Source organism: Coffea arabica, chromosome 1e, assembly GCF_036785885.1.
Source record: "Coffea arabica cultivar ET-39 chromosome 1e, Coffea Arabica ET-39 HiFi, whole genome shotgun sequence".
In the NCBI taxonomy this organism is placed as follows: domain Eukaryota; kingdom Viridiplantae; phylum Streptophyta; class Magnoliopsida; order Gentianales; family Rubiaceae; genus Coffea; species Coffea arabica.
Window position 1 is genome coordinate 23,706,456 of NC_092311.1, and position 12,149 is coordinate 23,718,604.

The following is a 12,149-nucleotide window of genomic DNA, read 5'->3' on the forward strand; positions in this document are numbered from 1 at the left end:
GGTCCATTTCCCCTTCCCCTTAGTTGCTTGCTTTCGCTGTTACATGTTAAATTGCTTTATTAGGCTTTTGCATCTAGTCGAGCATGCTAAGTGCTACGTGTTATGTGTTTACGAGCGTTTTGACATGTCTACTCGCTTTTTTGTAGTATAGATGAATGTGATGGATGACTGCACGTTTCCACTAGTCCAACGCTAGTCGGAATTCATAGAATGGGCTAGTCCAACGCTAGACCCTTAGGGATCTCCTCTCGTTAGTACATGTGTGCATGTTCATTACATGTCATGCATTCTTTTAGTTTTATCATTTTGCATGCCCCTCGAACCCCTTTTCCCTCCATTTTAGGATTTTTGCATTTCATGCTAGTTACAGGGTTCATTTGCTTGAGAGTCCCCTTAAATATGGGATATAGACGAGTGTGGCTTTTTCTAAAGCCTTAGCACGCTTATATCCTCTCTATAAAAGGGCAAATTGAGTCACGATTTAGGTCTCCCCGTCCCAATATGCATGAATTCCCTAGGCTCATGCATTCTAAGTCTACTCCATCATTACACTTTCACTTTTCCTCTCATTTGCACACGTACACCTTTTTATCCTTTCACTTGCACATGAACACTTTTCCTCCCATTTTTGCACACGTGCACCCTTGAGTTTCTTCACTTGCACACGAACACTTTTATCATTACTTGCACACATGCACTTCATATTATCATTTCACATACCGTACATTGCCCACTCACGTGCACACTTTCATTTACATATTTATTATTTTTTATTACTTTTTCAAACTCATGTCCTCACATTGCACGCATGCATTCCATTCATTTGCATCCCACTTGCATTATTCGTGACTTCTTCAAAGGATTGATATTGGGCTTCACAATTAATGTGATTGGCACCACTCAACCTTTGAAGGGAAATTTCCCCCAATTCCCCTAGGTCTAGGGTTTGCATTCATGTAGGGCACTCAAATGTAATAATTTCTTTGGTTAAAACAAGAAAATCTTTGATTAAATCAACGCAACTAGCCTTGGCTAGGTCAAAGGGGTGCCTTGGATTCTATCCTTGCCTTCCCCTTTGTCAAACGTGACTCCCGAACCTTTTTCTTTGGTTTACGTAGACTAGGAGTCGTTTTAAAAAGGGTTTATTACTACTTGACTTTAAAACTCATTTTTGGGTGACTTGGTACACCTTAAACCATTACCAAGTGGCGACTCCAAACTTTTCATTTCAAAACCCTTTTTAAAACTATTTTTTGGCCAAATCGTCGCTTTCCAAAGTCCCATGGCCTTTACTTTTACTTTGCACACGTTCACACACCACACTTCACACACATACATTCGACGATCGAAAAGTGGGGGCGCGACAGTTGGCGACTCCACTGGGGACATTCGAGAGTCCGAGCAAATTTGATTTAATCAACCTTTTCCTTCTTTTAACCTTTTCATATATTACATTTGGGTGTTTTAGGGTTGCATTTTTTTCCCTTTTAGGATTTTGCATCACTCGCATCTCAAACCAATCCCTCGACTCATGAATGTATGTTTGGATGTATGTTTACTTATTTATCTCGCGCTTGCATTGCACTTGGGAGGGGGTGTGTCACCTTTAGAGCCTCGCGTGGTTCTCAACCCCTTCCCTCAAATAGGGGAACACTTCATACGTGCATATTTACTTGCTTTATCCCATTTTATTTTGTTTTTCGTGGGCGCCATCCCACACCGCCTTGTAGGACTAGGATCGATTGCCTTGGGTAGGCGGATGGTGTGCTCTGCGCCCATAGCGCTACCTAAGGGATCACTCGAGCCACCGACCAAAGGCCCTGGGAGTGACGACCCTTCGCCTTTAGGTCTGAAGGCTTGGGAGCCGAAGCTTTATCGAGTCTAGGCATTAGTGAACCCCAGCCTCATGCATCCATGTTAGAATTTTCCTAGGCTAGAGTCAGCCTCACCCTATTTTAAGCACAATAGGCACGAGGGAAGGGGTTCCACCCCTTTTACTTGTTTTATTGTATTTCTTCTTCTTAAATGCTCCCAATGTGTTATGTGTACTATCAATTGCACTAACCATTCTTTTGTTTTCTTGGATTGCATTCATGTGCCTTAGCAATAAGAGGCCTTTCTGGCACTCTTTTAGTGACTCACCCACTAGATAGCTCACATGTTTAAATTTCAGTTATTGCACTTGATTTTTAATAAATACATTTCATTTTAGACCTCTTTTCCCCCCCGATGCATTATTTATATCCTTTAGGCAATATTTGTCACATATTTATATCGCTTTAATAAATGGCATCATGCATAAACCATAGAAAGGGAATGCCACATAGGGAATCCCGTGGTTAGGAATAGGCCACCTTGTGTCTCGGATACTTAATCCAACGAGACTTGCATGTTTACAATTTTGTTTGGCCTAAGGGGTAAAATTCCAAGGTAAGGTACTAAAAAGTGAATTCTTCCTCAGATGGCTCCATGCCGAATGTTAAACCACATACCTCGTGAGCTGATAGATTGGAAGAACAACATGGCGCATGAGGTGAACCGATTGTTCCGATACATAGGGCATCTACCAAGTCTTTTGAACATAGCCCCAAACATGGCAATCATTGAAGCACTGCTTGAGTATTGGGATCCTAAAGGCTCCGTCTTTCGATTTGGGGAATGCGAGTTAACACTCACTCTAGAAGAGATAGAAGGATTGTTGCAAATGCCTGGGAAAGGAAGCCCTATGGTGTACCCAACTAGTGGCACTAGAGAGCAGTTTTGCAAGTTTCTGGGATTGGGACGAGCTAGTATGAACCAGCACCCGGACGCAAAATCATGTCCACTGGAGTTCTTGTACGAACGATTTGGGAGAAGGGATTCTTATGATCAACACCATGACGACTTCTTCATTAGCAAAGAGGAGTGGGAAGGAAAGCGAGTCCAAGTCTTTGGATTAGCCTTGACTAGTCTACTTTTATTCCCGCAAAAGCATGGGAAGGTTACCTTTTCAACAATCAACATGATGCAAAGCGTGTTTCTAGGAATTAAGGAGAAGACCCCTACTTTGGTGCCTATCATCATTGCTGATATCTTCACTGCCGTTACTGAATGCCAAAAGAAGAGGGGGTTTTTCTATGCATCCAACCTGGTGCTCCAAATGTGGGCCATGGAACATCTGTCAAAAAGAGCGCTAAATCCATTGGGGTCATGTCTTCCAACAGCAAACTGGGTCGAGTCGCACCGAGAAAGGGTTAGCAGATACTATCGAATAGCGTCTCCAAGCTTGTTTATTCAGGAATTCAATGCTCTGACTTCGGATAAGATACAGTGGGTTCTCGATTGGACGAAAGTAAGGGATCCAGCTTTCAAGACTACGCAATTTGACTTCATTCCATTAGCAAGTACCAGTGGGTTGATTGTGTACATTCCACAACGAGTTATGAGACAGTTCGGGTACCCGCAGAGAGTGCCGACCATACGGGAAATGGGAAGTATCGAGCTTAATACAGTCACTGAGTGCCGGACTATGGTATTAGAAGGCTGGGGGAATCTGTGTAGTTTGGACAACCTGCATTTGGACCAAGTGAACAAAGTAGAGCCTAGGGTCATCTTGGAGTACAACGAATGGATCAAATCAATGATAGAACAAGGGAGAGAAAGGACACCGTTGATTGCCGTTAGTCTCGAGGAGCAGAATGGGAAGCTAAGGAAAGAGCTGGAGGATCATCAGTTGCAGATCATGGTGGCCGATCAAGCATTGGAGGACGCCCGCTCACAATTGAGGAAAGAGGCAAAGAAGACAGAGAAATTGGAAAAGGCATTGAGTGCATTTGATAAAATCCAAGATGAAATTCGGAAACTCAGTATCGGGAGTTCTAGGGAATCCCAACATACTAAATTAGCTAGACATGAGGACTTTGTAAGAATGGTTGGTCGAACCATCAATGAAATTGTAAAAAAGGACTGAGTTTGTCCATTTTTAATGAGAATTCCTGTTTCTATATTCACTTACAGGTTTGAAAATGGGATTTTACCCCGAAGGTTGCATTTTCATGCTAGGCCTACCCTTGGCACAAAAAGGGTCCCCCCATAGGACATGCATCCGAGTTGTTTGAATAATTACTAACTCATGCCTTTTTCTTTTTCCCTTTTGAATAAATTGCAGAAAGCTAATAACGATTGGTTTATCTAAAGAAGTCTTTTGCATTCTCAGGTAAAATTTTAAACATAGCTTCTCGACGAAGCCCCATTATAACGCGATCCCGAAGTAAGGCCCAAAGGAATCGTGTAGACATGAGTACCCAACAAGAGTCATCGGAAAAGACCGTTGCAACGACCCAGCCGGAGATTGCAAGTCCCGGGGTTCAGTTGACCGAATTGCTCACTAAATTTGGGGAGATGGCATCTGAAATGGCCGCTCAGAAGAAATTGATTGACGAGCTCGTCAGTAGCGGAGTGCGACCTGAACCTGTACCCGCTACACAACCACAATCCGAACCATTTGTTATTCCTCCGTTTCAAACTACGTTTGAGGGAACTTTTAACCCGCAATATGCTTTCACTCAAAATCCTCCTTTCTACCCTTCTTATAGTCAAGGATTTCAGCCTCAAAGTGACCCAAACATGCATCTGAACCCACCAGTTTTCTATCAAACCACTGCAGAACCCGTGATACCGGAGCACACTTTCCAAAATAAGCCTGAAATGGGTGAATCTTCTGCTCCAATCGATATGAAGTTGCTCAGACGTCTAGATCGTTTCGATGAATTTATAAGGAAGAGCCAGGGGCTGAACAAGCAGGGAGTCCTGGATTATGATGACTTGTGCCTTTTTCCGAGCGTGCAGTTGCCTGAGGGGTTCAAAACCCCTAAATTTAACAAATATGATGGGACGGGTAATCCCAAGACACATCTCCGACTTTTTGCCAACAAATTGGGAAAGCCCGTGGATGATGAGAATTTGCCTTTAAGGTTGTTCCCCGAGAGCCTGGAAGGGGATGCGCTTGACTGGTATTCCAACCTGAAACTTGAAGACGTGAAAACCTGGATTGATTTGTCTAATGCATTTGTGAGACAATATGAGTACAACTGCGAGTTGGCTCCCACCCGGACTACTCTGGAAGGAACGAAAAGGAAGCCTTCTGAGGACCACAAGACCTATGCCAAGAGGTGGAGAAAAGTAGCCGCGAAGGTGGAACCACCGATGACTGAGGATGAAATTATTCGCACATTCATCAAAGCCCATGATCCGCCGTACTTTGAAGAGATTTTCCGTATGACCGGATGTTCGTTTGCTGCAATTGTAAATAAACTTGAGGAGTTTGATGACTTTGTGAGGGCTGGGAAGATTGTCAATGTTTCCGCCCTTAAATCTCAGTTGGATGCTTTACAAGGTCAAGGAAGCAATGTGAAAAAGCCACCGTTCAAAAAGAAGGAGGGGGATGCAACCTTTGTTTGGAACCAAAATCCTTCACCCAGACCTCGATACCAACACAGCCCAATCTACCAAACCCATTACCCTTATTATCCAAACCCGTACCCTGTATATGCCACTAATATCCAGCACCCTAGACCTCGCCCAAGCTATCCTAACCCACCTTCAGCCCCTTTTCAAATTTCTCAACCAAATCCACCCCAAAACCGACCACGCCTTCCATATAACCCAAGATTTCCGCCTCCAAATAGACCTGCTTACAACCAACCTCAACCTTCTGAACCTTACAACCGACCTCCTAGCCGTACATTTACCAATTTAGGTAGGCCTTTAGACCAATTGTATGATCAGTTAAAGGCCGCCGGAAAAATTGGTATGGTACCCCCTCCTACCTATCCATATGGCATGCCCGCCTGGTATAACCCGCAAGCTGTCTGCACTTATCATTCGGGGGCACCTGGACACTCAACTTTGGATTGTAAAGCACTTAAGCATAAAATTCAAGATATGGTTGAGTCTGGAGAAATTATAGTCAGAAGGAGAGAGACACAAGGGCCGAACGTGAATAGGAACCCTTTGCCGGACCATGTTAATACCATCGGGGTCATTATGGATGACACGGAGTATATGGAACAGGTCAAAGTTTTGGCAAGGGAAGCTGAGGTATTTGGGGTCACGGACCAACCGTTTGTCATAGAGTTGCCATTCGAAGAAGATAACAAGCCTTTTGTCTTGGATCTCACGCCAGCTGAGAATGAGGCTTTGGAGCCCGTAGTCATTGAATTCCCAAAGCAAGAGCCTGTTTTAAGCCTGCAACAGGTACCATGGAATTATGATGAGCCTGATGTACAGATTGGGGAAAAGTCAATTGCAAAGAAGGAGGTGTCAGTGGTTACCAGATCGGGGAAGATTGCAAGTCCATTTGAAGCTGCCAGTCCGATTCGAGCAAATAACTCCGAGCCGCCCGTTAAACCAACAATCACTGAGAAAGAAGCCTTGGATTTCCTTAAGAGGCTTCAGAGAAGTGAGTACAATGTAGTTGAGAAGCTGAGCAAATCACCTGCCCAGATAACCATGTTGGACCTACTTTTCTCTTCGGACGTGCATAGGGATGCATTGATTGACATATTAACAAGAGCTCAAATTCCGAGGGACATTTCTGTTGATAATTTTTCAAACGTGGTTGGGAGCGTATTGTTCAACAAGCAAATTGCTTTTTCTGACGATGAATTGCCGACGGAGGGCATCGGACATAATAGGGCGTTGTACATAACAGTGAGGTGCAACGGAAAAATGCTGCCTAAGGTGTTAATCGATAATGGATCCGCGCTGAATATCTGTCCTTGGAGTACCTTAGAGAAACTAGGATTGCAAGACATCAAGCTGAGGCCTTCAGGGACTATTGTTAGAGGGTTTGATGGAGCGCAGAGGGAGCCAATAGGGGAGGCAGATTTAGTAATCGAGATGGGGCTGGCCCAATTTCAAATAACTTGCCAAGTCATGAACTTCCCGAGCATTTACAATATCTTACTTGGAAGGCCATGGATTCATAAGTCGGGGGCTGTGCCGTCTTCGTTGCACCAATTACTCAAGTTCGTGGTAAATGACAAACTAATCACTATCTTTGCTGAAGAGGACTGCCTGGTGATCACTGACTCTGGAGTTAAAGAAGAGGGTAGTCAAAGTGTTACCATGTCCCCTCACAGCACATCCGATATAGTCTCCGTAAGTTGGATAACCACGGAGGAACAAACTCTCTCAAAGGCCAGTGTAATGATGGCCAGAGAAATGATTCGTGGAGGATACAAATTCGACAAGGGGTTGGGGCGTGAACTGCAAGGGATCCTGAAGCCAGTGAAGATAGTAGAAAAGAGGGATACCTTCGGTTTGGGTTTCAGACCAACCGCCAAGGATTTCAAGGAGATGAAGGAGCGCAAGAGAGCGGAGAAAGAAGGAAGGCAAGGGGTTCTTGACATTCCACCACTGCGTTATACTTTCCCACGACCAGCTGAGGTGATCATGTCAGAAATCAACCCAGTTGACGGAATTGAAGCGAGTTTGGCTCAATTGTTCGTTGGGGCAACATTTGAAGATATTGTTCCGGGCGAAGCTGAATTTCCTGACATTCCTGAAGGATCAATTCTCAATTGGACAGCCGAGTCCCTGCCTGTTCGGAAGGAGTTTCGGTAAAAATGAAAGGGGTTTATCATTCATGTGAATTCATGAAAATGCCTTTGCATCTGTAAATAGCCAATGAAAACAATTTCCTTTTTGACTAACGTCTGCGCATGTAAATATTGTTAAGTTTTCATTTCCATTTGCTTTCAATCAAAGGTCTTTATGAAAATGCACGAGTTGTTCTTGTCATGTTGTGTTGTCTATTCGCTTGTTTATATTGCTTGTCCATTCGTTGGTTGTGTGTTTGTTTACTTATTATCCCACATTCGTTAATTCTTTCAGATGGCCAAAAATAAAATTATTTGATCCTTTGGATATCACAATTCTGGAATTCGATAATGGCAATTTCTATATCACTCACGACTTGGAGGTTTGTGAATCCGAACTCCAAAGCGAGAGTGATAATGAGGAAGTATCCGATTCGTTTGCAAAGGATCTTGAACAATATGAGGAAAAACCGAAACCGAACCTGGAAGAAACAGAAAAGATTAACATTGGAACTGAGGATGAAGTTAAGGAGGTGCAGATTAGTATTCATTTGAATAAGAGCCAGAAAAAGGAGATGCTTGAGTTCCTGACTATGTTCCAGGATGTATTTGCGTGGTCCTATGATGATATGACTGGTATTTCAACTGACGTGGTGGTGCACAGGTTACCCACAGACCCTTCTTTTCCACCCGTAAAGCAAAAACCCAGAAAATTCAAACCAGATATAAGCCTCAAAATAAAAGAACAAATTGAAAAACAACTCCAAACCAACATTATCATTGTTTCCCATTACCCTATTTGGCTTTCAAACCCAGTCCCTGTTCCAAAAAAGAGTGGAGAGGTGAGAGTTTGTGTTGACTATAGAGACCTTAATAAAGCCAGTCCTAAAGATGATTTCCCTCTACCAAATATTCACATTCTCTTAGACAATACTGCCGGACATGAGATTGAATCCTTTTGCGATTGTTTTGCTGGCTACCACCAAATTTTGATGGCAGAGGAGGATAGGGAGAAAACTGCTTTCATTACCCCTTGGGGTACCTTTTGCTACCGAGTCATGCCTTTCGGTTTAAAGAATGCTGGAGCAACGTATCAGAGGACCATGACAACCCTATTTCATGATATGATCCACCGGGAGATGGAGGTCTACGTGGATGACATCATAATCAAGTCTAAAAGGACGGAGGATCACTTGGATGATTTGAGGAAGCTATTTGAAAGGCTGCGAAAATACAATTTGAAGTTAAATCCTGCGAAATGCGCCTTTGGGGCACCAGCTGGTAAATTGTTGGGTTTCATCGTGAGCAAGAGAGGCATAGAGATAGATCCGGCAAAAATCAAAGCCATTCGAGAGATGCCAGTGCCGAAAACTCAGAAGGACGTGAAAAGCTTCTTAGGAAAGATCAACTTTATTGGGAGATTCATTGCCCAGTTAACGGCCACATGCGAGCCGTTGTTCAAGTTATTGAGAAAGAATGTGCCGTTGTACTGGAATGAAGAGTGCCAACAGGCTTTTGACAAGATTAAAGATTATTTGCTGCACCCTCCGGTCCTAGTGCCACCCAAACCGGGCCGACCGCTGATCATGTACCTATCAGTGCTCGACGGAGCAGTAGGGTGTGTTCTGGGGCAACACGATGACTCTGGAAGGAAGGAGCAAGCCATTTACTATCTAAGCAAGAAGTTCACGCAGTACGAGGCTAATTATTCATTCATTGAGAAAAGCTGCTGTGCATTGGCCTGGGCAGCCCAGAAGTTGAGACACTATCTGTTGAGTCATACCACGTATCTTATTTCCCGGTCTGATCCTTTGAAGTATCTTTTGGAGAAGCCGATGCTGACTGGACGTCTAGCTAAGTGGCAGATAGTTCTCTCAGAGTTCGATATTGTTTTCACTTCTCAGAAGGCCGTCAAGGGGCAAGCTATAGCTGATCATTTGGCGGAAAATCCGAGGGATGATGACTATCAACCACTTCACACCTATTTCCCTGATGAAAAGATCTTATTTGTAGGCGCCACGGACGATATAAGTGAGCAGTGCCCTGAATGGAGGCTTTTCTTCGACGGAGCTTCAAATTCGCTCGGAGCTGGAATTGGAGCTGTTCTGGTGTCGCCCGAAGGGAAGCACTACCCTGCCGCTGCCAAATTGCAATTTCCTTGCACAAACAACATGGCTGAGTATGAAGCCTGCATTTTTGGTCTCAAAATGGCTTTGGAAATGGAGATCAAAGAGTTGGTAGCTTTCAGTGATTCAGACTTACTCGTGCACCAAACCTTGAAGCAGTGGATAACCAAAGATTCAAAAATTCTGCCCTACCATTGTAGTTTGCTCACTCTGGCCAAGCAATTTCAAAATTTGGAGTTCAGACATCTCCCACGAGCCCGAAACGCATTTGCCGATGCTTTGGCCACCTTAGCTTCTATGATTCAGTATCCAGATGAGTTGAAGATCGAACCGATCCAGATTCAGTTTCAAGACAAGCCAGCCCACTGTTGGGCTGTAGACAAGTCTTCTGACAGTATTCCTTGGTTCAATGATATTAAGGAGTTCCTCAAAACTGGGTCTTATCCTCTCCATGCTGGTATAAAAGACAAGAGTTTTCTGCGTAGAATGGCTTCCAAATTTTTCTTAAATGGTGAAGTGTTGTACAAAAGAACCTCTGATTTGAACCTTTTAAGATGCGTTGATGAAGATGAAGCTCAATATATGATGAAAGAAGTGCATAGTGGCGTTTGTGGACCTCACATGAATGGCCATTTGCTAGCGAAGAAAATCATGAGAACCGGATACTTCTGGCTTACTATGGAGCATGATTGTATAGACTTTGTCCGGAGATGTATAAAATGCCAAATGCACGGTGACATTATACGCGCTCCACCCACTGAGTTGCATAGCATGACTGCCCCGTGGCCCTGTTCAATGTGGGGTATGGACGTGATTGGTACAATCGATCCTCCTGCTTCAAATGGACATCGATTTATATTGGTGGCGATTGAGTACTTTACCAAGTGGGTTGAAGCGGAGTCATTCAAACATGTGACGAAGAAGGTAGTGGCCAATTTCCTGAGAGATCACATCATCTGCCGATTTGGGGTGCCTGAAACGCTTATCACTGACAATGCCAAAAATCTGAACAATGACATGGTGGATGGACTGTGCGAGCAATTCAAGATCAGACACCGCAACTCCGCCATTTATAGGCCTCAGATGAACGGAGCCGTGGAAGCCGCGAACAAGAATTTGAAAAAGATTATCCGCAAAATGACTGAAAGGCATCGCGATTGGCATGAAAAGTTGCCTTATGCATTGATGGCGTATCGGACTTCTATCCGGACGTCGACTGGGGCAACGCCATATTCACTGATGTATGGAATGGAAGCTGTATTACCAGCCGAAGTTGAGATTCCTTCGTTGCGAATCCTCATGGAAGCTAAGTTAGAAGAGGCTGATTGGATAAAGCAGCGCCATGAACAATTGACGTCGATCGATGAAAGGCGATTCAATGCTATTTGTCATGGTCAGTGTTATCAGAAGCGTGTGGCCCGGGCTTACAACAAAAAGGTCCATCGGCGTGCATTTGAAGAAGGTGATAAGGTGCTGAAGCGGATTTTGTCAATGCAAGATGAAGCTAAAGGCAAATTCGCTCCAAACTGGCAAGGGCCGTTCATTGTCCAAAAGGTATTACCTGGCGGAGCCCTTATTCTAGCAGAAATGGATGGACGAGCATTCCCTCAACCCATCAACTCAGATATGTGCAAAAAGTTTTTCATTTGATGATGCAAATTTTTCTTCAGGAATTCATGCAAATGGCGAAACGCAAGTCAGGCCATCTTCTTTTACACTAAAAATATTTTATCCCTACTTGTCCTCTTTGAGCCATCAGAATTGACAAAATTTTCGTTTGATAACCCCTGAGAATTGCAAACCCCACACTGGGGCAAAATTTTAATTTTGAAAGAGAGAAGAGCAAAAAAAAAGAAAAAAAAAAAAAGAAAAAAAAGAAGAAAGAACCCTTACACTGGGGCAAATTTAGTTTTCAAAGAGAAATGCAAAAGTGAGGGAAGTGCAATGAAGAAAATGCAAAGAGTGAAAATCCGATCAAACTGGGGCAAATTTTCCCTGGTTTCGTTCAAAATCGGAAACGATTTCAGAATAGAGCAATCTCAGTTTATTTTACCCCTGACATCGAATTTGCTTTCAAGCCTTAACCTTTCTGGAAAAACACCCCACCTGACCTCATTACAAAGCCCAAAGTCCTGGCTTCCGTCATTTGTTGCATTTCTATTAGCAAAATTTGATAATCAACTGGCAAGTGATGTCCGTAATGCCTTCGCCTAATCTACAAAGGAAGTGCATTTTACTGATGCCTGAAACCTTTAACTCATATTTCTGAGTCGATTATGGTCGAGATGTTTCTTTGTTCTTTAGGCGAAAACCCGAAAGGGCGCCTTGTAAAAAAAAAAAAAAAAAAAAAAAAAAAAAAGGAAAAAGGAAAAGAAAACAAAAACAAAAAGAAAAGAAGAAAGAAGAAAGAAAAATCAAAAACAAAAAGGGTAGGGGCAACCTT

At 43.4% G+C, this 12,149-nt stretch overlaps 1 protein-coding gene across 1 annotated transcript; it reads left to right on the plus strand.

Annotated features, from left to right (window-relative positions):
• Positions 1 to 4,275: 4,275 nt before the first annotated feature.
• Positions 4,276 to 11,356, plus strand: LOC140016394 (uncharacterized). The gene is made up of 4 exons (XM_072069893.1): positions 4,276 to 4,838; positions 4,953 to 5,172; positions 5,767 to 7,601; positions 7,987 to 11,356. The coding sequence occupies exons 1-4, from the start codon at positions 4,276 to 4,278 to the stop codon at positions 11,354 to 11,356; spliced, it is 5,988 nt and encodes a 1,995-aa protein (XP_071925994.1).
• The last annotated feature ends 793 nt before the right edge of the window (positions 11,357 to 12,149 follow it).

Coding starts and splice junctions, on each gene's coding strand:
- LOC140016394 (XM_072069893.1), top strand. CDS start 4,276: ATGAGTACCCAACAAGAGTCATCGGAAAAGACCGTTGCAACGACCCAG. Junction 4,839..4,952: donor AGCGTGCAGTTGCCTGAGGG/GTTCAAAACCCC, acceptor TTTGCCTTTAAG/GTTGTTCCCCGAGAGCCTGG. Junction 7,602..7,986: donor CCTGTTCGGAAGGAGTTTCG/GTAAAAATGAAA, acceptor CGAACTCCAAAG/CGAGAGTGATAATGAGGAAG.